At 36.9% G+C, this 25,437-nt stretch overlaps 1 protein-coding gene across 1 annotated transcript in view; it reads right to left on the bottom strand.

Moving 5' to 3' along the window:
- The window catches only part of ERC2 (ELKS/RAB6-interacting/CAST family member 2), a 396,230-nt gene that overhangs the window by 297,291 nt on the left and 73,502 nt on the right, over positions 1–25,437 (bottom strand). The window contains exons 5-6 of the mRNA XM_050904885.1: positions 24,934–24,957; positions 23,887–24,303 (exon numbers count right to left, since the gene is read on the bottom strand). Coding sequence (XP_050760842.1) covers positions 23,887–24,303; positions 24,934–24,957 — 441 coding nt within the window. The remainder of the gene's footprint in view (positions 1–23,886; positions 24,304–24,933; positions 24,958–25,437) is intronic.

The following is a 25,437-nucleotide window of genomic DNA, read 5'->3' as shown; positions in this document are numbered from 1 at the left end:
AGAACATAATGAAAACTTTTAAAGATATTTCCTTTTCCTAGCAAGGTTTTGATAGATTGTTCACTCAAGAAAGCATTGGAAAAAAATATTTTCGTAAGTATATCTCCACAGCTGCAAGGCATTCTATAAGAGAACATGCACAGTTTCAACATGCTATATATATGTATTGTCTATTCTTCACAGTAAGTGTCAATTTTTGAATTTATTTTTACTTTACGCCAAGAATCAGGATGTGTACTGCTTCAAATCTTGAAGGCTGGAAGGAACAATTTAGACATCTAGAGCTCTGAAGACATGCAAAAGGCAGAATTCGTGCAAAATATAGACAGTCTATCTTTAATTTTCTTTCTGAATACAAAATAGGTACCCTATAGAGAAAAAAACTCTACATTCCTATATTCAAAAAAAACCCCAAAATCCCACTTTCTTCTTTCTGCCATTCATATAAATTTTACTGTGTCACTAAAGAAGAATTACTTTTGCATTTGTAAACAAACATGGAAAAGCACATGACAGAAGCATGGGTATTATAATTTTCTCAGAATTATTAGAAAGAACCTTTACGGATGGAATAAATCAGAGTTTGAATTTACATTGCAGAAAAAAAAGAAATTATTGTCTAAAATATCTTTAAAAGAACATTTGGCTGTCTTCAGAGTCCATTTTTTTTCATATGGCATTTCACATAGTATTCCTATCACGCAAAAGAACTAATACAAATCATCACCCAAAACATTTTTACAGATCCATTAATACCACAAATATCACTGTATAAAATGCTACATATGGTATGTTATTTACATTGAATTTTTAAAAACATTAGTAACAACTCCTATTCAGTTGCAAAGCTACCGTGATGGACTGCATACTTAACACTAAGTATGAAGAATATCTTACTATCCAGAAAATATTTTTGTATCAGAAAATCCGCTGACACAAAAAGAATATCAATATTTTAGCCATAATTGCATTTACTTCATAGTGGATGTTCCATGTAAAATAAACCTGATTTTTCTTATTTTTCAGTTTTTAACTGGTTAACTAAAAGGCAAGTATCTTCATTCTGTACAGTGCTGAGCAGAAATTCTACCAATAATAATTTTTTGCTACTATTCTAAGAATATCTAAATTGCAAAGCACCTCAGAACTATTATGCCAACTTGAAAATCAAACTACTAATTGTCATAAAATTGAAGTAGTTACACATACTAATATAACAGCACTTCATAGATAAAATCTACTCATATCCTACTGTAGAGGAGAAACATGACAGAACCCTAATGCTGCCTTAAACTGCATTACTTTAAGATCCACACAAATATACTTCTGACAAAGACTAAAAGTTAAAATAGATACATATGCACAAGTTCTTATTAGTGGTTCTGAAACTAAATGTAAATGAACATAAAATGAAAATATCCAGACCTCTATGACTATGTTCTGTATAACAGGCGAGTTAAAAATCTTCAGTTAATGCATACAATGACTGCAACAAGTGTATTACCAGACTTCCCACTGCACTTCAGGATGACATTTCTGAAGCTTGAATCAAGATTCTTCCTCTATGGATGAAGTCTATGAAATAAGCCAAAAACATCAAGGGCTGCACAAAAAGCAGTCGTCTTACATAAGAAAAGGTTTATTTAACAGACACTTGTGAAATAACTTATCTCCAGCAGTATTTAAAATTATTAGTGAAAATGTTTCTCACTTATAACCTAATATCTGTCACAGACTCTATCCTATTAGCTATTGCTGCATTTCAGCTTAAGGATAACAGAAACCTTTGCAACCGTGAAGTGTCCAGAAAAGCAAACATTATGCAAAGTACCATACACAACAAATACACAAAGTTAATATGTAGCAGATTCTGCATTTAATTTGATGGTGTTTATTTAAAACTACAGTGACAGAAACATCAATGTACAGAAATATTAAGTGACAGTAGGAAAGGGAAGCTTTATAATTTCATGAGCTGAACACTGATATAGAAACAAATTAATTTTCTTTGCTGAAGGATGGGAATTGTTAACCCCAAAACTATCTGGGTGCATTTCTGAAACTTAACATAGAACTTTTCAGGTCTAGAGGAAAGAAAGAAAAGGAATTATTAATAGCCTTATAGCCAGGAAATTCACTTGGAAAAAAATAGATTCAAGTCCCTGTTCTGTACGTTACATTGATTTTGTTGGTGCTGTTTGTATTTGTATAAATAGTTATGTAGCCATCATTCCCAAGTAATTGCTTTTTGGATTGGAGGTTGGGAAATAACTGAAGTCCAAGCTGTGTAGCCAGACAGGTGTGACAGCCAGCCAGACACACAAGGTTACTCATGTCCTTCATACACCTGGAACAGAGTTGTAACAGCTGCTACTTCCTCTGCACACGCATCCTAGCTACACTCACAGTATAAAAGGTGTGAGAACAAGGCATGACCTGTTGCCATTCTTTCTATGCGCCACACATAGATGAGAGCGGAAGTGATGGGGGGGGAGGGGGAAGGGAGCAGGAAGTAGAATATATAAAGGGTCAAAGCGTCTCAAAGAAATCCAGAGGGCAGACAAGCTGGTAAACTTTCCTTTTTTCAGTTGCTTGTCCTTGTGAGTGTTTCCCTGTAAGTGAATCCCAGGCAGCATGTAACCATTTTGGAAAGAAAAGTTCTGAATGTGTTCAGAGCCAGACAATTCATAGCAAAGCCTTATTCAGAGAGACAGTCAAATTTTTCAGTCTCTCAACAGGACTAACAGTTTAGGGAAGGAGGGCTTCAACCTTCAAATAACAAGGCTTTTCTGATATCTAAGAAGTGCCACACAATTTCTTCATGATTTGAATGTGTCTCAGAAGGAATACAGGTTAGCATATAACCTGATTAAATGTAGAATTCTGAAACTATCTTGGGCAAAAGTTTTGAGTATGGCTTCATCAGGATCACCTCATAATGAAATACAGTAGAGTACCAAAGCGGGACAAAAGTCTCACAGAAAAGTCTCAATTGTTTCACCCTGATACTGGCTGATACTGTTATTGCTAAAGTAATTCCACTTTCGAAGTGAAATGGAAAAGGGATGGGAGACAAAGGACTTCAATACATTAGAGCTGAAATATTAAATTCAGATCTGCAAAAGGAGGGGAGGGTGTTCTTGTGGAAAAAGAATTCTTGCAGCTCTTTCATAAATCTAACTGTGAGTTACTGCAACCTTAAGGTGCAGCAGTCTATTCAAGGACTAGAAACACTAATGACTGCCAAGTTTACAATAAGTAATTTTTACCTGGAGGGAATACAGTCAAATAAATTTAGCTGTCACAATGGCAAATGTAATTATTCAAATCATGTACAAAATCTTTTCCAATCTGACATAACAAGCTTTCTTTGTAAATTCCTTCATGCTCTTACAGTCGTCTAAATTTGACTTTTCTATAGTAAATATCTATCCAAAAAGCAAGCTACTAAACATGAGGAGAGAAGGCAGGTGTCAAATGGTTCTCTCCTGCAGAGACAAGAAATCTGATTTAAGAGATTACCGAACATGGCCTCTATAGCTAGCTGAAACAGCTGTGGAAATCCAAAGGACATGTCAATGCAGGAGATGCTAGCTGAACTGCTGCTTTGGCCACAATAATTGCAATGATAGGAATGCAGGTATTAGTTAACCTGACCACTGACTCAGAAAACCAACCCTCTGACCAGCCATAGACCCAACAACTCTTTGATATTCTTGTTTGCAATTAATCCACAGATGGATAACCCCCACAACTGGCAAACTAAATATATCAAGTTAGTTCTTTTGCTTCTCTTCCCTGGAGAGCTTCTGCTAAGACTGTCAGCATGTTTTAAATAACTGGTAAGCATTTCACAAACATCACAACATGATGATGTACATACCAGTTCCAAATCCTGCTTGCTAGCATTCGTAATTACACAGCCTACACTTTCCCTTATTTATGGAGTTTATCACTGTCATACTGCCCAATGATTCTAGCAGGAAGAGATTGTAAGAAATACTCAAATACATTTTACACTAGTTAAAGCTCCACAATGTTAAATTGAATCAAAGACTCCTGAGAAGCTCAACCACCATAAATCCATACACTGGCTTACTAATAATGTATTCATAATTTGTTTCCAAAGGAATAAAAGGAGACAAAATTTTTATACAAGTTTCTAACTCTGCATTTTTTCCATCAGACACAAAAACCACCCAGGTTTTCTGGAAATTTAAACCAGTATTTTTAGGCTTTGCTGGAATGCAAACCATTCAGAAAAAAAATGGCTAATCAATTAAAGAACAAGTTTGCATGTGGCACCAGGCTTCCAACTACATGTGACAGAGACAAGAAAGCCCTCCTGCTGAAGGGCTCAGTGGAAATGAATGATCAAAGTAGCCCTGATTTGGAATCCTTCCAGAAGCTCTGGCTTACCATCCTGAAGTCCACTATTGTTTTGATAAATTCTACCATCTGAGTTGGTGTTAAAATGAACATTTTTTTGTTTGAGATAAGAAAAATGCACAAGGGGGAGTATGTTTATCTGTTCCCAATCTCTTGGTAAGATTTCCTTTTTTCTGGCCAATCATCCTGTGCTTTAATGATGCAGAGGGGATGTAAGCAATGCCAAGACCTCTGTAAACACTCACAATACTGTTGAGAGGCTGAAGGGTAACATTATATTGATAATGGTTTCTGAGATTTGTTATCAGCAGAAAATCCTTTGTCTGCCAGATGTACTCCTATGTGAAAATATGCCTTTTTCAAGTTGAGAGCTGAAAATGACTCTTTCCAAGCCAGTCAGGAATAATTGAGAACAAACTGATTGTTCTGACTCTGAAACATGCAGGTGTTCAGTCCATCAATGCTCCGAAACAGACCAACTTTTTTTGTTGGGAATAACAATGCATCTGCAATAAAAATCCTTCCTCCTGTGCTACGATGGTACACTTAAACAGAATAGAGATTCTACTTCCTTTGTGAGAAAGCTCTCCTAAGAGAACTCTACAAAAGCAAAAAGTTGTTTGTGGCATGTATGTGTAACTGCACTACAAAATCAGAAAAAATCTCCAACACAAGTTTGTTCACCATTATGTTATTCGTTCAAGCTACAAAAATCTCCACAGGCATCTTCTATTTGAGGCCAAAAAAAAAAAAAAAGTGAAGAATGAAAGCTACATCTTAGGGAATTATCAGTATGGTAATTCCCTAGGATACTGTAATTCTTCATCAAAATGGATGTTTAAAAGATGACAGCAAAGGCAACAACTGAGCAGGCAGTATATTGGGTGTTCTTGTCTATCTGACACTTCCACAATCACTTGTAAAAACGTAAATAGTAAAAAGTCAAATTACTCATATTTAGTACAGATAAATTCATCAGGAATGGCGTAGCCTATGAGTCTTAAGATGCAGAAGAATAATATGTTTTCTCACTGAAAACATTGTTCTTTTGGATGGTAGCTTCTTCACCATAATTTTGAAACAAGGAATGCTGGAGCCATGAGAGTGCCCTGTGTCTCATTGGTGTCTTAAGCTGCGAGATGCAGTGCTGCTTGAACTCAAGATCCTGCTAAAAACTTGCTAACATTTGAAAAAAACGTAAGTGGTTCCCTAATATGTTATCATAGTTTGCCTGTACACTTGACCAGCTCATAATTAAATTGTATTTTACTATAAAAGATTATTAAATTATAATTGTCACATATTTAATAGTAAACTTTTCTTTTAAAAAGATGCAATTGCACCCCCTAGTCATCTTTTCAATTCTGCTGTAAACTGTTGCTTTATTACTTTGCTCACCACATTCAAAAGAAAAAAGAAAGAAAAAAAGAAAAAAGAAAATTTTGAGGCAATCCCTATTCTTATTGCTCCAGTGTTCTATGTATACTGACATAAGAAACAAAGATGTGTATACATCAAACAAAAGTTTGTCACATAATTTGGAACTAGTTTGTTTGGAGTTTATGTTATTTACTTTCCTGGTTTTTAGTTGACGTCTAGTTTTAACCACATTACAGAATAGAGGCTCCCTGTACTAAACACAAAGTAAAGCACTGGAAATGTTAAAGAGTAGAGATGTGTTTACAAACACCAAAGTTTTCTTGATGTGTAGCAGTTAGGCCAAAAAATCTTGATGGTGCAAGAGTACAAGCAAAATTCTGATTCATCTGTCTTTTTCTGCCTTTTTCCCCCCCGCTCTGTTTTTTCCTCTCCCCCCAATGGTCACTAGTTGCTCAACATGTTCTGTCTCTCGTTACAGGATCTGGTTCTGAAATTCTTTTGTCTTGCATATATTCTATGCTATTAGTTTCATGTTGTTTAAGTCTTATGTATTTTGAGTAGGTTGTAAATTTTAAAACTAAAAAAATTACAAAGGCCTTTTGTGTGATCTATAAGAGAGCCTTCATTTGAACTTTTTTAACATTTTTTCATAGAAACAATGCATCTTTTTTGCTGTTTTGAGTAAGTTCCAGCTATTTCTTCTCAAGGAACACAATAATTTAAGTATTATCTACTACACAAAGATAATAAAGGAACAATGAATATTTCATGCAGATTAGAGACTAAATTTTTAATAGGTTTAGCTTTACAATTCCTACCACAGTTAATAAGAAATTCACTTTTTAAAAGTCTTGTTGCACCTTATTATTTAATTTTATTATATTTATATAGCCTTCTCATCTAATGTCAGGTACTTTATTTTACATAATGAAGTAATTATAGGAAGTATTTCATATATTCCTGAAGGCTATATCTATACAGTGGCTTTCATGTCAGAGGATCCAAAATGCATCACAAACTATGTGATGCAAAGGCAGCTATATATGTGCTGCCTTTGGCTTCTTCAATATGGTTATGCATTACCATGCCATTACAAAGGCAAGAAAACCTTCTGAGTAAGCTAAGTATTACAAGTCTATCTTGAAATGCAGCAGGGCATGTCAGCATAACTTGAGATATTCTCCACCATCCACCTTCCAGGTCCCAATCACATAGTATCAGTGTAGAGGTGGGTTTTGGCAGCTGGGGTATGAGAGCACATATCATGGTGAAACTCCATTCAAAAGAGGAAGATGACATCTTAGTTTGCTCTTTTACTTTTGTAAATCAAAGTAAATTACAAACCTTGACTAGCACATCGGGACCGAATTCCACTAATACCTTCAGACTGAATTCCTGATTTCACTTTTTCTGCAGAGCGCTGCACTATACTTTTTAGTCTCCTTGCTTTGATTCTTAGATGCAGCTATTCTGAACTGCGTTCAGTTTACAGACTACTATAAAATCTCTGTGAAATTGTCTTTCCATCGACTTTAAATGAAGGTAGTCCTCCTGTTACTTCTATCATTGTAAAACGAGCAATGAAAAATAACAAATAGGGTGCGATCATCTGTGAAAAATCAGAATGAAAAGCAATCCTCGTTCAAGAGTGCCATCTAGTGACCAAAATAACCTTACAGCCTTTATATGAAGGATGTGAACCGACCAAGTGACATATCCGCTGATTTTTAGGAATTATTTAGGCGCCCTCCTCCCTCCCACTCCCCACCCCCCTTTTTTTTTTAAAGGAGGTATTACATTTGAAACTGTAGAATGACAAAGTTTCTCATCTCTAACAGGCTACTCTTGCTGCAGATTATAGTATCTCACTTGAAGGCCACCGCAACTCATAGGACATTGTTAAGTGACAAGCATAATTTGCATGTCTATGACCTCCAATGCTGAATGAATTTTATATACCTGGAAGTCTGTATCTTCATAAACCTCACAGTGCTTATCTATGAAAATGCACATCTGCAGAAGTCTATTCCCGGGGAAACAAAACAAGGTGTATGTAAATGGAGAAGTGGTGTTTGGAAATGGTGCTGGCTATTAGGAAAACATGCAGCATTTATAATAAAGTACACTACTAACTTTTCTCAGTTCTCATTATAAATCTCCATGTGTGGGGATTGGTCTGCGATATAAGGAGAGGAGAGATTAGATCTTTGATTAAGATTGTTCCCTATGCTATGCAATTTTATACAATGTTCACTGCGACTGTTCATACAAGCACGTGCACAGTTGTACTGAGGTTTTAATGAGATAAGGCCTATCGTGTTCCCATTGTAACTCAAAATGCCAACATTAGAACTATTCAGGAGATACTTTTTCACATTTGTTTTTAAACAAACTATACAATTAGATTCTGATCAACAGTTTACACAAGCATCTTGAAAGAAAGGTATGATTGCAGAATCAGAAGCTAACAGAAAAAGTGAACCATGAAGTACTCTCTAGTTAGCGAGTTATATGACAGTAGATTATAAACCAATTGCTAACTTAAAAAGGAAGGAACTTTGAAAAAGCAAGCAAATCAGACAAAAATATGCTCTACTCTTGGACTATCATGTGGCTTTTTTTTTTTTAATCTCCACTCCTCGACAAGAGAATATATGAAAATAGAATATGCTAAGTTTCTCCATGCCTCCAGTCTTCATAGCACAGTTCCTCTAGGAGAACCTTTCTTTTAATGTGAATAATGCTGAAAAAAAATAGCATAATCATAATAGCTGTATAGTAATTTCTAATAGAAATTTGAATATGTACTGCTTACATAATAAGCCATTGGTTATTTGTTCATTTAACACAATAAAAATGACTAAAACCTCTCCTACATTAGCCAGATCTATGAACTTACCGAATCATGCTTTGGAAGCATGGCAGAAACAATGCATGTTTTCTTTTTTGTTGGCACAAACGTACTTCTTTTTTGAAGTATGGCACTTCAGCTCCCCTCTAAGTGGGATATGTTGTCAATGACTGGTGAAGAAGCATCAAGTACCACACTTTAAAGACAGCCACAACCAAACCATTTGAATCATGTTTTGACTTATTCTGCATAACTACCACAGAAAATGCATTACTTCATTACCAAACAATTGTTTCTTGTCAAAAGCGATCCTGCAGAACAGACTAATTCTTATGGGTTACATACATTTGCAATTAAGCAATTTAACTTGAAGAAGAGAAATCTGAACAATTAATCTTTAATCTTAAAATTTCATCTGAATATTATCAATAGTCACAAAAAGTTATGTGGCAAATAAGGGCACAAGTTAATAGCACCTTTCTTCCCCAATACTTTCAGATATCTAGTAAACAATACACTATTTCTTGTTCAGCATCTGAAGACTGCTGCTTTAGTTAATAAACCTTGTAAAAATTCAGCTGATAATGAAAAAGTAGAAATTTAATTAACTCACTATTTGCAGGAACTTGCTGGAAAGATATCATGAACTGAGAAATTACTCAAGTTCTCCTTCTAAAGATCATGCGTTAAACATTGGAAAAAAGTATTCTTTTATTTTCGAGTTAAATAATGAGCCAGAAGAAAAACACATCATTTAGTTTATATTCATTGTTATAAATCTAAAACCTAAGCTCCACATATTTTTGTAAATAAATTTATATTCAGGGAAATAAAAGATGTCAAGAGCCAAAGCCAATTAAAGCAGTGTGACTAAAGTAATATATATCTAGCTGTTAATTATCTATTAACAGATGAAAATAATGCATTCTGCAAATGCAGATTTTAAAGAGAACAGTGTGTGAAGCACATTCCCTTGAGTAAGATGTCCCTTTACTAACCCCATTTGGAACACTTTCACAAGAAATGCTTGTTTGAAGTGTATTAGGAATCAAATTGCCAGGATAGCAGAGCAATGGCAGCGTAAGAATTTTGTTAATGGAGGAATACAGCAGCCGGAACTCAGTGACACACCAAGAAGAACCTGTTTGCAATTACCAAGTATAGCAGGAAGCTGACTAAGCATTTTTCTCTACATCAATTATTAGATTATTTTTCTTCTTCTGAATTATATCAGTGGAACTTGGACTACGTACAAAATCTTCCAGTAAAACAAGTGTCCAGGAGAGAATACAAACTGTGTATTCAAAAAGAATAAATTCAGGTAAATTGTGTAAAAAGCAGAGCAATAAAGAACGTACTAGATATGCCCCTTATACCTCCTGAATCTACAGAGTAGGAAACACTACAGTTTTGTCTTTCTACACCCCCAAAAAACTGATAATTCGTTACAGTCTATAGTAGGGTATTGCGTATGCACTTCTCTTTCAGTAATTAGGGAAACATGTCCAATTCACACTTCCCTGGATCACATATCGTTTCTATTTATCACTTCATTTCCTTCAACAAGAACTATGAAGTGTTATTAAAAGATCAGCAGGAATATTGCTCAACTCTTTTGTATGAAAGTGGAAGGAACAGGCAGGGCCCAAACCCTACAGATCTGCATAATAGTAAGTAGTCCCCTGAGTTCATATAACTGCGTATATTAATACTGTCCTTAATCTTGGAAATGAGAGTCATAAGAACACACAGAATCAGTAACTATTCTAAATATATTCGTTATACATAAATGGCTCTAAAAAGTCTGGGCGGTTTTGTTTGCTTTGTAAAGCTTTACGTTTCAGGGAGAAGAAAATAATCTGAAGAGCAACTGAAATACTTTTACATGAGTATGATGACATACGTGTTGCTAAATGGAGATAAGCCAAGCAGGTGAACACGACAGCTCCATCTATAGAAAAGCTACAGTGAACTACTTCCTTCCAGCCAGTTACCAAGCAGTAACCAAGTCTGGATTCATTTATTCTTTCAAATCTAATCCTATTCACCTTAAGTCACTCAATTAATCCCATTGACCTCATTTGACTCACGAAAAAAACACAAACAGGATTTGGTCCTCAGTACTTTCAAACATATCCATAATTTTGGTGGATATGTCTTTCAGAGCACATTGGGGTTATTCATCAATATTTTAACCAAATCTTTATAGTGAGATAGGATATATTTATACTCATTATCAAATTTTATCTTTGCAAATAAATATATTGAGATCTCTATAATCATGTTGGACTATCAGGCTCAAGCTGTCAACAGAAAAAAAAATTGACCTATGATCAAGATTATCTCACAAGCCAATGAATACATCTATAAAATTAGGACATGATCAGCTAATTAGTGACTAGCTAAATTCCAGTTCCACTAGATCAAAGGCTATATGTTCTTTCTGAAGAAAGGGGTTAGACTGTTTCAACAACAAATTTATATCTGTTCACTAAATCAGAAATCTTGTTTCGTTAAATGGTTTAATCTAACATTACACTTTTCCTTCATCAAACTGAGCTTCAGGTGAAACTTTAGGAAGAGTTTACATTATTAGCCATATTCTACTGCCTATAATATACTTCCACTTTTATTACTGAGACAGGCCATGCATATACAAAGGCAAAACTCATGTTGCTACACAGAGTTTAAGATTTGTACAAGGAAAAAGTTTAGCAAACTAAAAGCTGTATTTCCTTTTTAGGGGACTGGGGGGGGGGGAGGTGCTTTTTTTATAGATGACAAAACACGTTTTCTTCTTTCAGTTCTTCACACCCACGCAAAGGAAAAAATGTGTACATACACATACATACACGTGTATATAGTCTCTGGCAGGAGGCTAGCCTGTTGCAGTTTTCTGGAAGTCAAGCTCGTATGACTACAATACCTGGGTTTTTAGTCCAGGTAAAAGGCTGCATGATTCCTAAGACAAAGGAGTCTCAGCTAAAACATGTGATGTCCTGGAAATAGCAGTTTTGGTTTAGAATTTAGAAGACTAGCCCTGAAAATTACAAAATGGGGTTTTCTAAACTTATTCTGCTCTTGGAACTATATAGGTATAAAGGATTTAGAAGAACAGTGAGTGTTCTTCAACCTATTATTTTACAAAACCTTCATTTTCCTCTAGAGTTCTAAGGTTTTCTTGCAAGATGATGCAGGAGGCGGTAAGTAAAAGAGATGCCAGTCTACAGCAACTTTAACAATAACTGAAATTATTCAGATTCTCAGTCTCTTCTTCCAATATTCTTCTGGAAATAATCACACAGTGGGAAAGCACTTTTATCATAAAAAGATTCAACAGTAGCTTTCATTTAAAATGGACAATAGAATAATTTTTCAGACTGATTTTTCTTCTGGGGTGTTATAAGCCAATATATCTGGAATAACAAAGTTGGTTCAAGTTTGGGGTCCACCTCATAAGCACATTTCCAATTCCTTATGCCTGCTGGCTGAAGGTCAGTAATTTTAAATTGCAGTAAATGCACCCAACATGACTGTTACTCTAACGCTTACTTAGTAGTATGGTCTTAAATTCTTTGTAATGTTTTTAAGTAGGAAGACAGCACCTGCCATGAGAGACCATATCATTAACTAATGATATCTTATATCCTGACTTAAATATTGTGCAACAGCTATTGCCCCAAAGGAAGCTGAAAAAAACCCAGTAGATTCAGTCAGTTGGACCTCAATATGAAATGCAGGTAGAAGTCAGCAAAAGTGGGACACATTATTTGCATGTGTCCAGTGTAAGCAGAAGATTAGAGGGATGTGGTTTAATTAAGTTCATTGGTTTGAGAAGCATGAACAATAGTTCAGCATGAGTAAGAACCCACTTGACCGAAGACTTAGTTCTTTGACCTCATCATGAAAAACCTTTTTTTATATATATATATATAAAGAATAGCCTAGAACCTGCATTAGTACTATGTAATCAGGTCTACACTTCTTTTAATAGAAAATAGGCCAGCATGATCTTACAAAACTATGAAAGACAGTAAATAATAGAAAGAAAATAGAAAGCAATGGCATTTCAGAATATTAGATCTTCCCCTCAAGAGAAAGCTTGTGATGCAACAGAAAGTTATCAAATGTTAAGGATGTACACTTTTGCCCACACCTGGAATTGAACTGATCCTCCTGAATTTTCAAAATACACAAAATACTGACTGCTTTGCACTAAGCAGAACCGGTAATCTGATAAACTCTCCAGATCTGGCTGGCTTGAAACAGGGTGCTTGCAAGGAGCAGTGCTTGTACTACAAATCTCACATCTAATGGCAACTCTTCCACCCCAAACACTCAGCTGATCTTAAATTAACAACTGAAAACCCTCTTACCCAGGGCCCACTCTTCACACAACTATCAGCACTGCCCTTTTGCTAAACCTTTTCATTTCCAGCTGTCTCCTCCTTAAGGCGATTTGACTGTAGTTGCTTACAGCAGTTTCTAGTAGCTCATGTTTTAAACATGAGCTAAAATACATTCTATTTTAAATTCAAATCTTTGAATAAAGACACTTCTTTTTCAACTACTGCAGTTCCATTTGCATAGTGGACTGAAATGAATAACAGCAGTCAGGGAATGTACATGGAAGTCATGCAGATCCTTCCCCCTGCTTCGTTACTGATTTTCTGAGAAGACCTGGGCAGTTTGCTGACTTACCTTTTGCTTCATTTTCCTCATCTATAGAAGAGGAGTATTACACTAAGAAAGACACTGAGAGATAATTTGTTAAAAATAAACTGCGAGGCATGCAAACATTATTGGCAACACAGATCAGTGGACAGATCAATATTTTTGTTATATTTAGAGTGCTGAAGTTCTGGAAGACACATTCATGCTCTTCTGTGAAGTATTTCCTTAATTTTGAGTTGACTGATCCCAGTGAGATGCAAAAGGTAATCATTATTTATGATGAGCTATGTATACAATAAAACTACATCTTAAATAATTTGGTGCTTTGTTTTGGTTTCTGTATTTGTTTTTTAATCTTCAGTGATGTTTCTTTTCCCCCCTTTTATTTATTTTCATTATAGTTTATATGAACAACATAGCACCACTCATTTTACCTTTTTAATCTTCAGTGATGTTTCTTTCCCCCCCTTTTATTTTTGTTCATATAAAATATAATGAAAATCATAGCACCACTCATTTTACCTTTTGGTTTTTGTTTTGTTTGTTTTGTTTTTAAGAGGCTCTAAGGTAGTAGAAATATGACTTCTCCCTGAATGATCAAGTGATTAGGAAACACTGCTATCAGATAGCACTGTCTAGGTGTTACATTGTGCAGAGCAACTAAGGAGATGCATAATCACTGTCAGTCTAGTTCCATTTCAGTAGGAGCAGCAAATTCCCACATTCTCTCTGACAAGTTTTTTTCTTTTTCTAATGACTGTTCTAAGAAAAGTCTTAGCCATGGATTATCTAATGGGAACAGAATTACAAAATGAAAATAATTCTAAAATAAATGCTGAAGATAGCACATAACATGACCAAATGACTTTCAAATGCACTTCTAAGCATAATAAACTGTGCTATGAGCATAAATTCTATGGGATTTACAATCTGTATCTTGTATCTCCTCAGCCCAATGAGGTTCTCAACAACTCTGGGCAATCTATTCCATGGCTTAATTACCTTCTGGGTACATCTTCTTGCACTTAGGAGAGAGTCTAAAGCAGAAAAGTATACATAGAAATTCAAGGGTAACCAGCTCCCCTCTTCCCCACAAATTCAGCTCTGATTCTTTCTGTGAAAATACATCAACATGTCAGAGCTCTGAGTCACATACGTAAGCTACTGTCATTCATATGAACAAGGACAAGAAGATGAAGCTAGAGAAAATTAATTACATTATAGAGTAATGAAGTTATTGCCACAGAGATGAGTAGCAGCATGTTTACAGAACAGAGACTTTAAAAGATAATAGAAGATGAAAGGAAACAAAACCTATGATAGAAACCAAAATTGATCATTTTTCTCTGTTTCATTATTGGTTAGTCTCTAAAATGTTTACATGCAGCCTGAAAGTTGTAAATGTGTGAACTGAGCAAACAGCCCTGCAAAGGTAGTATTTCCACATCTGGGGACAATACTAGTTTTACAGCAATTCAACACAGTCCCCAGATTACCTTCTAAAGAATGCATTTTCCAGGAATGCTGGCAGGATCAACACTTACCACCTGCACATATTGAAAGGTATAGAAAATGGAGCTTATTCATGAAACTGTTTTTTCTCTTTCTTCCTAAAATAATTTCTTTAGTTGCTACTCTGAGACATGCCAATTTGAAACTGACAGTTTTCTCATATTCTAGATTCCAAACTACTGGTGATGTTGTCATGGAGAGCAATCCTGTCTTTAAAGAAACTGATTTCTAAATGAACAAAGCTTTCTAATCCTCCACGTGGACTTATAAAAACTATTGCAACCAAGCACCCTGGCAAGAATATCATAGAATGGTTTGGGTTGGAAGGGACCTTAAAGATCACCTAGTTCCAACCCGCCTGCCATGGGCAGGCACACCTTCCACTAGGTTGCTCAAAGCCCCATCCAGCCTGGCCTTGAATGCTTCCAGGGACGGGACATCCACAACTTCTCTGGGCAACCTGTTCCAGTGCCTCACCACCCTCACAGTCAAGAATTTCTTCCTTACATCTACTCTAAATGTACCCTCTTTCAGTTTAAAGCCATTACCCCTTGTCCTATCACTACATGCCCTTGTAAAAAGTCCCTCTCCAGCTTCCTTGTAGGCCCCCTTCAGGTACTGCAAGGCTGCTATAAGGTCTCCCCGGAGCCTTCTCTTCTCCAGGCTGAACAACCCCAACTCTCTCAGCCTGTCTTCATAGGGGAGGTGCTCCAGCCCTCTGATCATCTACATGGCCCTCCTCTGGACTCCCTCCAACAGGTCCCTGTTGTCCTTATGGTGGGGGCCCCAGAGCTGAACGCAGCACTCCAGGCGGGGTCTCACGAGAGCGGAGTAGAGGGGGAGAATCACCTCCCTTGACCTGCTGGTCACTCTTCTTTTGATGCAGCCCAGGATACAGCTGGCTTTCTGGGCTGCAAGCACACATTGCCAGGTCATGTTGAGCTTCTCGTCAACCAACACCCCCCAAGTCCTTCTCCTCAGGGCTGCTCTCATTCCTCTCATCGCCCAGCCTGTATTTGTGCTTGGGACTGCCCCGACCTATGTGCAGGACCTTGCACCTGGCCTTGTTGAACTTCACGAGGTTCGCACGGGCCCACCTCTCAAGCCTGTCAAGGTCCCTCTGGATGGCATCCCTTCCATCCAGTGTGTTGACTGCACCACACAGCTTGGTGTCGTCAGCAAACTTCCTGAGGGCACACTTAATCCCACGGTCCATGTCACTGACAAAGATGTTAAACAGCACCGGTCCCAATACCGGCCCCTGAGGAATGCCACTCGTCACTGGTCTCCACTTGGACATCGAGCCGTTGACCGCAACTCTGTGAGTGTGACCATCCAGCCAATTCCTTATCCACCAAGTGGTCCATCTGTCAAATCTATGTCTCTCCAATCTAGAGACAAGGATGTTGTGTGGGACAGCATCAAATGCTTTCCACAAGTCCACGTAGATGACGTCAGGTGCTCTTCCCTTGTCCATCAACGCTGTAACCCCATCGTAGAAGGCCACCTGATTTGTCAGGCACAATTTGCCCTTAGTGAAGCCATGTTGGCTGTTACCTATCATCTCCTTATTTTCCACGTGCCTTAGCATACTTTCCAGGAGGATCTGCTCCATGATCTTGCTGGGCACAGAGGTGAGACTGACTGGCCTGTAGTTCCCCGGGTCTTCCTTTTTTTCCCCCTTTTTAAAAATGGGGGTTATGTTTCCCCTTTTCCAGTCAATGGGAACTTCCCCGGACTGCCACAACTTCTCAAATATGATGGATAGTCGCTTAGCCACTTCATCCACCAGTTCCCTCAGGACCCGCAGATGCATCTCATCAGGTCCCATGGACCTGTGTACCTTCAGGTTCCTTCAGTGGTCTCGAACCTGGTTTTCTCCTACAGTGGGCAGTTCTTCATTCTCCAAGTCCCTGCCTCTGCCTTCTGCGACTTGGGCGGTGTGGCTGGAGCACTTGCTGGTGAAGACTGAAGCAAAAAAGTTGTTGAGTATCTCAGCCTTCTCCATATCCCGGGTAACCAGGTCTCCTGTTTCCTTCTGGAGAGGGCCGACATTTTCCGTAGTCTTCCTTTTATCACTGATGTACCTACAGAAGCTTTTCTTGTTGCCCTTGATGTCCCCAGCCAGTTTTAATTCTGTTAGGGCTTTGGCTTTCCTAACCTGATCCCTGGCTGCTCAGACAATTTCTCTGTATTCCTCCCAGGCTACCTGTCCTTGCTTCCACCTTCTGTAGGCTTCCTTTTTGTGTTTGAGTTTGTCCAGGAGCTCCTTCCTTGTTCATCCATGCAGGCCTCCTGGAGTTTTTGCCTGACTTCCTCTTTGTTGGGTTGCATTGCTCCTGAGCTTGGAGGAGGTGATCCTTGAACATTAACCAGCCTTCTTGGGCCCCTCTTCCCTCCAGGGCTTTATCCCATGGTACTCTACCAAGCAGATCCCTGAAGAGGCCAAAGTTTGCTCTCCTAAAGTCCACTGTAGCGAGCTTGCTGTGCACCCTCCTTGCTGCCCTAAGGATCTTGAACTCCACCATTTCATGGTCACTGTAGCCAAGGCTGCCCTTGAGCTTCACATTCCCCACCAGCCCCTCCTTGTTGGTGAGAACAAGGTCCAGCATAGCACCTCTCCTCATTGGCTCCTCCATCACTTGGAGAAGGAAGTTATCAACAATGCATTCCAGGAACCTCCTGGATTGCTTATGCCCTGCTGTGTTGTCCCTCCAACAGATATTGGGGTGGTTGAAGTCCCCCATGAGGACCAGGGCTTGTGAACGTGAGGCTGCTGCTATCTGTCTATAGAGGGCCTCATCTGCTCGGCCTTTCTGGTCAGGTGGCCTATAGCAGACCCCCACTATAATGTCACCTGTCCCTACCCTGCCTTTTATCCTGACCACCATGGGGCATAACAAAATCTGAATGGGCTAAGTTAGAAGTAATAACCATTCTCTAGAGCATAATCAGGTGTTGTCTACTTTCTCATGTCCGGAGTGACTGCCAACATTGCAAAGTCCTTCTGTATACTTAAGGGGTCACCTTAAAAACACATATTACTATTGATATTTTGATAGAAAGTAATTGTCTTTATAGCAACTGATTAGATTAATATTTTGAGCTGAGGTAGGAGAAATAAAAGGAAGGAGGCACTAATGAACCTAATAAAGAGGTTCAGTCTAGAATGGTTGCTAATCTATATAACTAACTTCAGGGAAGAAATGTTCGGTGTCGATAAAGCATTTCCTTAGTAAATTACTGCTGGCTCCAGTGTAAGACATTTACAGTAAATACCAAAAGTCTGCAAGGCATCTGTTCTATTCACAGTGGAAGAAGGAACTTTGCTCCATTAATAACTTTAAAAACATGCAATAACTAATTCATGATGGCAGTTCAAATCCTATCAGCAGCCTTCATTATTTGACCAAGCTGAGTTCAAAGATAGAACAAGTTTTAAAAAACGCTTGAAAGTTTAAAAGTACACTTTAAATTACAATAAAGAAGCTGTGTTCTTCTTCTTTCTACCAAATATAAAAAAGCTGTAGCTTTAAGCCATGTGCAACAACATTATTTTAAGAATACATACAAGATAAGAGTTAAAATGTATATATAAAATCTTATATGATCTCAGATTCTGTTTTAGTGAAATTGTATGTTATATAGAGATGGCATGCATAATATACATGTATGTATATATAATAAAATACTTGCTGGAATTTTAACATTTGAGTTTACTAGAGATTTAGTGGGACTTTGCCTAAGGCAAGTTTTTAATAGCAATAATAAAAAAATACTTAATGGTACTTAGAGTAAATAATGTGTGGTCACTATGTTTAAAAAAAAAGTAATACCAAACATCTGTGCTAGATTTCCACATGATAAAATCCCCATATTACCTACAGTTCTCCCAAAGTTATAGAGAAAAAAATGTTTATTTAAAATTCTAGAAGAGACATGTGATAACAAATTTAAGAACTTTAAGGCAGGCATCTTGTGTTTTCTGACAGGAATGTATATTTAGTGATCTTCATGATATTTAATTCTGAACACAAAGAATGCCATGGTATGACATTATGGCTTCAAGACAGATTTTCAACCATTAACGTACTTACAGGGAGACGACCTGGCCCAAGAATGTCCTGTTTCTTATGTGCGTGTATTTGCAAAGACCGCTTTGTTCCATACAGGATACATTGTTTCCTTATGAAAGCAAGTGCTATATCATTTTGTCTCACAAAATATCAATAAAATTCAGCTACCTTTGAAAAACATTAACAAAAATATTTGAGTGAGGTTGGTTAGTTACAGACACAGGATTCAGTCTAACTCAGTGATGGAAAACTGAGTGCAAACTGGGCAGAAGTTCTCAGAAACCATGGAAAAGAGCTCAACATTCTCTCCTCAATAGGCTGCATCTCCAAAACTGAAGCAGAAACACATCCTCACACTTTTTGCTATTCAGAGTTTTATTTGTTCTTTCTTGCTTTGTGAATCAGCAACTAAGGGAACTTTTGTTGTAACTATCACAAAGCTGGGAATCTAGCTATCCTTGTGAAAGCTTATTGCCTAGATTTTAAATTCCATAATACATGGAAAGAAATCTAATCCCATTTTTTTGCATAGCTTATTTCCCAACATTTTAACGAACCTTACCGACACTGACATTCTTTGCTATTCCTGTAAGAGCAGGATTCCAACTTCAGCTGAAGTGTCCTTCTCCTTCTGTATAATAAGCCTCAAATTTGCCATTCCTAAGACCTTCAAACACAAAACTTGAGTAAACCTATCATCCCAAGTTTGACCCTGTGAAACAAAGTTTAAAGATGCAGTAGACTGCACACTGCAGAAAGGTACAGTCTTTGAGTGCCAGGTAGTTAACATGCCAAAGTCAGTCCAAATCTGCTAAGAATATGAAAACAAATTAAAAAATGAGTTGTTTTATTTTCCAGAGTTATTCTTATGCCTCCGGTACACTAGCTATTTGTATGTCTCTTCCCTGTACCTTGTCTAAGAAATATAATCTAAGACCTGGAGAAATTCCAGATCTTTGAAGGCAGCTATATTATGAAATTCTGCTACAGCTATTCACAGGAAAAAAGAAACAATCAATGGCTTAAGAGAGAAATTTTTACATGATTCTTGGATATTCAGCAAATTATTTTGAATCAAAACTGCAGGATATTGGTTTCTGGTAAAGTGCATGCTTACATGAAATGGGCAGAAAATTAATATGAGAAACATTTCATAATTGACAAAGTGGTAGAGACTGAAGGACAACAAGAAAAGTTACTTCTCACTACCTAGTTAAGTAAACTTTGAAAAAATTACTAGCTAGACAAAAGCAGCTCTGGAATAACAAAGAACATATCCCTTACTATTCAATTCCTAGTATGATCAGTGCTCAGGGGGGTGCAGGTCAAGGAGATAGAATTGACAGCCGGAAACATGAGTGCGTAGAAGAGGGTGTCCTTAATTGCCAATGTTTCAAGACCAGTTGCTTCAGTTTCTCTCACAGCATGTTATTTTAATTCACTGGTTTGGTCAAAATTCCACCCACCAGTGTTTATTAATAACAAAATCAATTTCTTCTGCTTCTCATCCATTAGCTTTCTGTTCCACCGTGTTGAGAGATCTAGAAGACTGAACAACCAAGAGAGAAGATGGATTCCAGCTTTGGCACTATTCTAAAGAACTAAGAAATGAACAGCATAAGGGAGAAAGATATGGTTGCATATAAGATTTGGCCTTCCTCCAGCTAGGATTTAAAAGGTAACAGGATGGTACACAATTAGATTTCAAGAACTGAAAAACTTCAGATTGAAAGTATTTTTAAACCAAACACCAACAGCTTGGCTTATGAGAAGTTGATCTATATATGCTTTTAAATGTAGTATTGAGGCTGTAGAAAATCAGTAGTCTTCAGTTATTTTTTCCACATTCAACCTCATTTCCACCATGTTCAGCTTTTTTCCATAGATAGCACTCCTTCCACTGGAGACTACAGTAGAATCTATCATTGTAAGGGCAAATTGACACACTAGAAAACTCTGTTTGTTGAATAACTTAATTTGCTGCTACAAAGAAGTTTATCTTCCTTAACTTGTTTCTAGTTCAGTGGCAGAAAGTCAAATAGCAAAACTAATTAAAAAACAGAAACAAGTGTTCAGGGTTTGATCAAACAGTATGTTACACATGACAATATACCAGTTTCTCAGAAATATACTCAACAAAAGCTCTGTACTCCAACCTGTAAAAATACAGAAAGCAGAATATTTTAGATGAAGTTCTAAAATGACAAATATTTTGTTAAAGATACAGAAAGATTAACACAATTTGAGTGAATACTACTTCATGAATGGAATTAATTAAAAATGTATCCAAGTTCCAGTTTACTTTTAAAGCATTCTCAGGGGAAAAAAAAAAAAATCCAGTAACTCTTCAAGGTCGTTTACACAGTTAGGATGAAAACTTACAGACACGAGTTAAAAAAAAAAAAAATCAATCCACTGAGGAGACTACTGCAAAAGATTCTACACAGTAATTCCTATTTTATCATGTTGGAAAACTGTATTGTGCAGGGTGAAGATTACATGCAGTGACAGCAACTCAAACGAGCACTGCAGAATAACAAGGACTTACCAAGCTACACATGAAGATCAAAAGTTGATCCATTTGGACTTTTAACAAATAAGATAAAACTATACAGAATATCTGATATTCCCTGAAAGCATGTAGACTACTTCCCATAACAAGACAGCAAAAGACAAAATTTGAACCTCAGAACATTTTTCCAGGACCCCACCTGAACAATGAAATCCAGATTCCTGGAAAAACTAGCAGGCATCTACTAAACATTTAGTTTCTAAAGAGTTCATACACCTTACACATCACACTTCCAAGCTCCCTACAATAAATTTCAAATATGGAGGGGGAAAAAAAAAAAATCAAAACCCATAAATACCATGTGCAACAGGAAGAAAGCTGGAGAGACAGACTTCACCCAAAGCCTTGAATTCTTATAATACCAAGGAAATGGTTAGCCAAAATCTCTACATCACTAAATAGTTCCTGCCAATCTGACAGGGACAGATTCCAGACAGCAAACCTAGTAAATTTTTAAACTTTGACTAGTTACCAAGGCATGTCATAAGCAGAAACTCCAGTAAACCTCATTGTATACTTGCAGCACTCCAGACGAAAGACAACCTCTATATCCTCATATAAATTGAGGGAGAAAATTTTTTTCCTGGCCCCTGAGGGTAACCCGGGGGAACTCTGAAACATAAAACTAATTCAGTATAAATATAGGAGAAACATGCACAGTCTATAAGTAGCAATATGATCTCCTTTCAGCATGTCTCCTTGGACTAATCAATAAATTGGATGCCCAAGGACTTTACTTGGAAGCTTACATTTTATCTACTTTTCAAGCTCTATTTAGTTCTATTTCTCTCACTACTCTTGGCTACTGTGCTAATTAGAAACTTTCTTCAAATTTCTGCTGTAAATTTATTCATGTCTAATACCTACCCAAATTAGGATTCACAAACTTAAGTGATACTGGTGCAACAGGTGAAATACAAACAAATCACATAACAAAACAAATAATAAATAGCAAATCATCCATCCTTGAAACAGACTGTATGTACTACTCTGAGAATAGCAGATCTAAATCCAGAAACTTGTCTGCTAGTTTATAGAACTTCTCCCACAATCCTCCCTCATCACAAACTCAGTATCATTAATTCCTAATGCAACTCCTTTCAGGATCCATTGACTTTCAGACTTCATTAATGGGTGACATCACTTTTTAATTAAAATTCTGCCTGTGAAAAGATTCAGCATCCACACCTTCACAAGAAAACTTTACTGAAATGTATCATTGTGCCTTGCAAATTTTCCAGTTTCCAAGCTTCAGATGGGCCTCAGATACCACTGAGTCCTCAATACATATTCTAGGTTAGAGAAGACCAAAAAAAAAAGGAATAAAAAAACCCTAAAGTAGTCATAAGTTAAACATAAAAGAATTTGTCCATAGCAAAGAAAATATTTTGACAACATTCTGTAGATGTAAATAGCTATTCTTAATCTCTAGCATTCATACGTTTAGTGATATACAGGAGCCAATAGTTTTCTATGCTCTTGTACTAATTTTATACATGCTTTGATCTGTCAGGCAAATTGGTGTTTTTACTAGACTGAAAGCTCAGACTACACTGTTGCCGAGTTTCTAAGGAAACAGACCTGTTTATCCTGATTTCCGTTACTGTGGGTAGCTTGTACATGATCACCCTGCAGTTTTCACCCTTCTTAGCAGGAAGCAACAGGGTCTTTCTGAGGAAGACTCACACTGTCTTGTTTGCCTGACACTCGTCACATGATAATGCTGAAGGGCTGCATGGGATGTAGAGGGGCAGATGGGCTTGACACCAGGCCAGATTTTCTTTCAATTGTACTAATTCAATCATCCCAAATCCAGTCCCAAAAATGCATTCACAAATGATGTGGGCAGCTGGTGCAGGTGGGCTTGGGATCAAATTAGGATCTCTCAAAATACAGTGCAGCCACCACCGCAGTGTTTTAATGTGGCAACATTATGTGGTATATTTACCTAAAAAAGTTGGGGTACCACACATGAAAATACATGAAATGCACATAGGCAGAAGCCTTTGTTTATATGGAAGGCAAAACATCTTAAAACACTCCTTTCAAACACAAGGGGTATAAAATCAAACACAAAAGTAGCATGCACTCATGACTATTTAGTTTATAGCAGCAGTAGGTGTTACTTCCCTGTTCAGTAGTTCTAGCCTTCATTTGTCAAAATACAAATAATACAGAAACTATGCAAAGCAAAAATGTCAGATAAGCCCCAAATACAACTACTTTTCTTCCATAATTTCTTATATTTGCTTTCAAATGTCATATACTCCTGTTGTGTATTTATTACAGATGTAAAACAAATGCATGTTATCTTTTTTATGAAAAAATGAGAGCAGAAAAAGAAAACACTTAGATACTCTAAACTATATTTCTAAAACCGCAGCCAGTACTTTGACAATGTCTTTTAAACAAATAAATTAGTTTTTCATTACCTCTCTAAGATGCATGTTTTCCTTCTCCTTCTGATCTAAAATCACTTCTAAATGATTAACCTGAGATTCAGCCTCTGCCATCCTTCGAGTTCTCTCATTGTCATCTTCCATTCCTTTAGATGGCAAACCTTTACTTTGCAACATTTCCAGAAGCTTTTTTATTGATTCATCTCTGGCATTTAGTGTTTGCTTTTGTGTTTCAATCCTAAGCTCCATTTCTTCTAGTGTTTTTCTCAACAGGAAGAGCTCTTTAGCTTGTCTATCATGTTCTGCTTGAAGTCTTCGAAAATTCTCCTCTGTGAGCTCAATGGTAAAATGCTCAGCCCCTCGGTTTCCACTTTCTTGCTGGAGAAGATGGTTAAGGTCTCTCTGGGTTCTAAGCTCATCTTGAAGTGCCTGGATTGTCATTTGCAGATGCTGCAATAAAGAAAAGAAAGGGGGGGGAAAAAAAAAATCAATTTAGGATCTGAATGTAGGATTAGTCTTTGATTAAACTTTTGTTGTACTCTGTTACAAAAATTCATTAGAATCAATGATGAAAGTATATCAAATGACCTTATAAAATAGCAAATGCATGTGACAATATTGGTAATGATCTCTTTCAAGTGCTTCTAGAAAAAAAGAAGACAACAAACACACACACAAAATAGTGTCAGCTACAGATAAAATAAATACCAAAGAAAGGCAAACCAACAAACCCGAACACTAGGCAGTAACACATCCATTAGTACAGTCAATATGTACCTACAAAGCTGAAAGACTCAGTATTCCATGTTTTCTAAATTACTTCATAGATTAAAGGTAATTCTGCCCTTCATGGTGCTCAACAGTACTGTTTATAAAGTCAATCAAAGCACTCACTATAATTGAAGGGGCCTTTGGGGAGGGGCTGAGTTGGGGCTGGTTGGTTTTGTTTTTTTCTTTTGGCAACTAAAGCTATGAATATGTTTAGTAAACAGGATTACTGTATCTCTAACAAGCAAATAAAAAAGCCAATAAGCAATACTGAATTTTGAAAAATAAATTGACTGCAAATAGTGGACAAACCTTTGCTCTCCTGGCATCCAAAAACTGAACAGCATGGTAAACGAAAAAATGAAGCAAAATCAACATAAATAAAGGTCAGATGCAAGCAAAGGAGATTCAACAGAAAGAACTGAATTCAACAAAAAGTACCTTCAACAGAAAAAAAATAATTTTATTGAGTTATACAGAAAGGCACCAACAACTTCACAGTACTCAAATATATAAACCTAAACTATAGACAGACTTTACTCAATAAATGTGACAAAGAAAAATGAATTAGAAATAATCAATCTCACAGTGAACAACATCATTCCTATTTTATCTTACTGTTCTTTTACACTTTAAGGTTTTTCAAAACACAGTAACTTGTCCTAAAATTTTTGTACTACATCTGAGTGCAGGGCTCTTTCTCTGTTCAAGAGGTAAATCTTGCATTCCTTATTCAACACAAATCAAAATCAAAAATGATTTTGCCCATGTTAAGGTTAGAACATAGATAATTATCCTAAATTACTATGGTTTATG

Source organism: Gymnogyps californianus, chromosome 13 (genome assembly GCF_018139145.2).
Source record: "Gymnogyps californianus isolate 813 chromosome 13, ASM1813914v2, whole genome shotgun sequence".
Classification (NCBI taxonomy): domain Eukaryota; kingdom Metazoa; phylum Chordata; class Aves; order Accipitriformes; family Cathartidae; genus Gymnogyps; species Gymnogyps californianus.
Note: the sequence above shows the minus strand (reverse complement) of the source record. Positions and strands in the feature narration are given on the sequence as shown.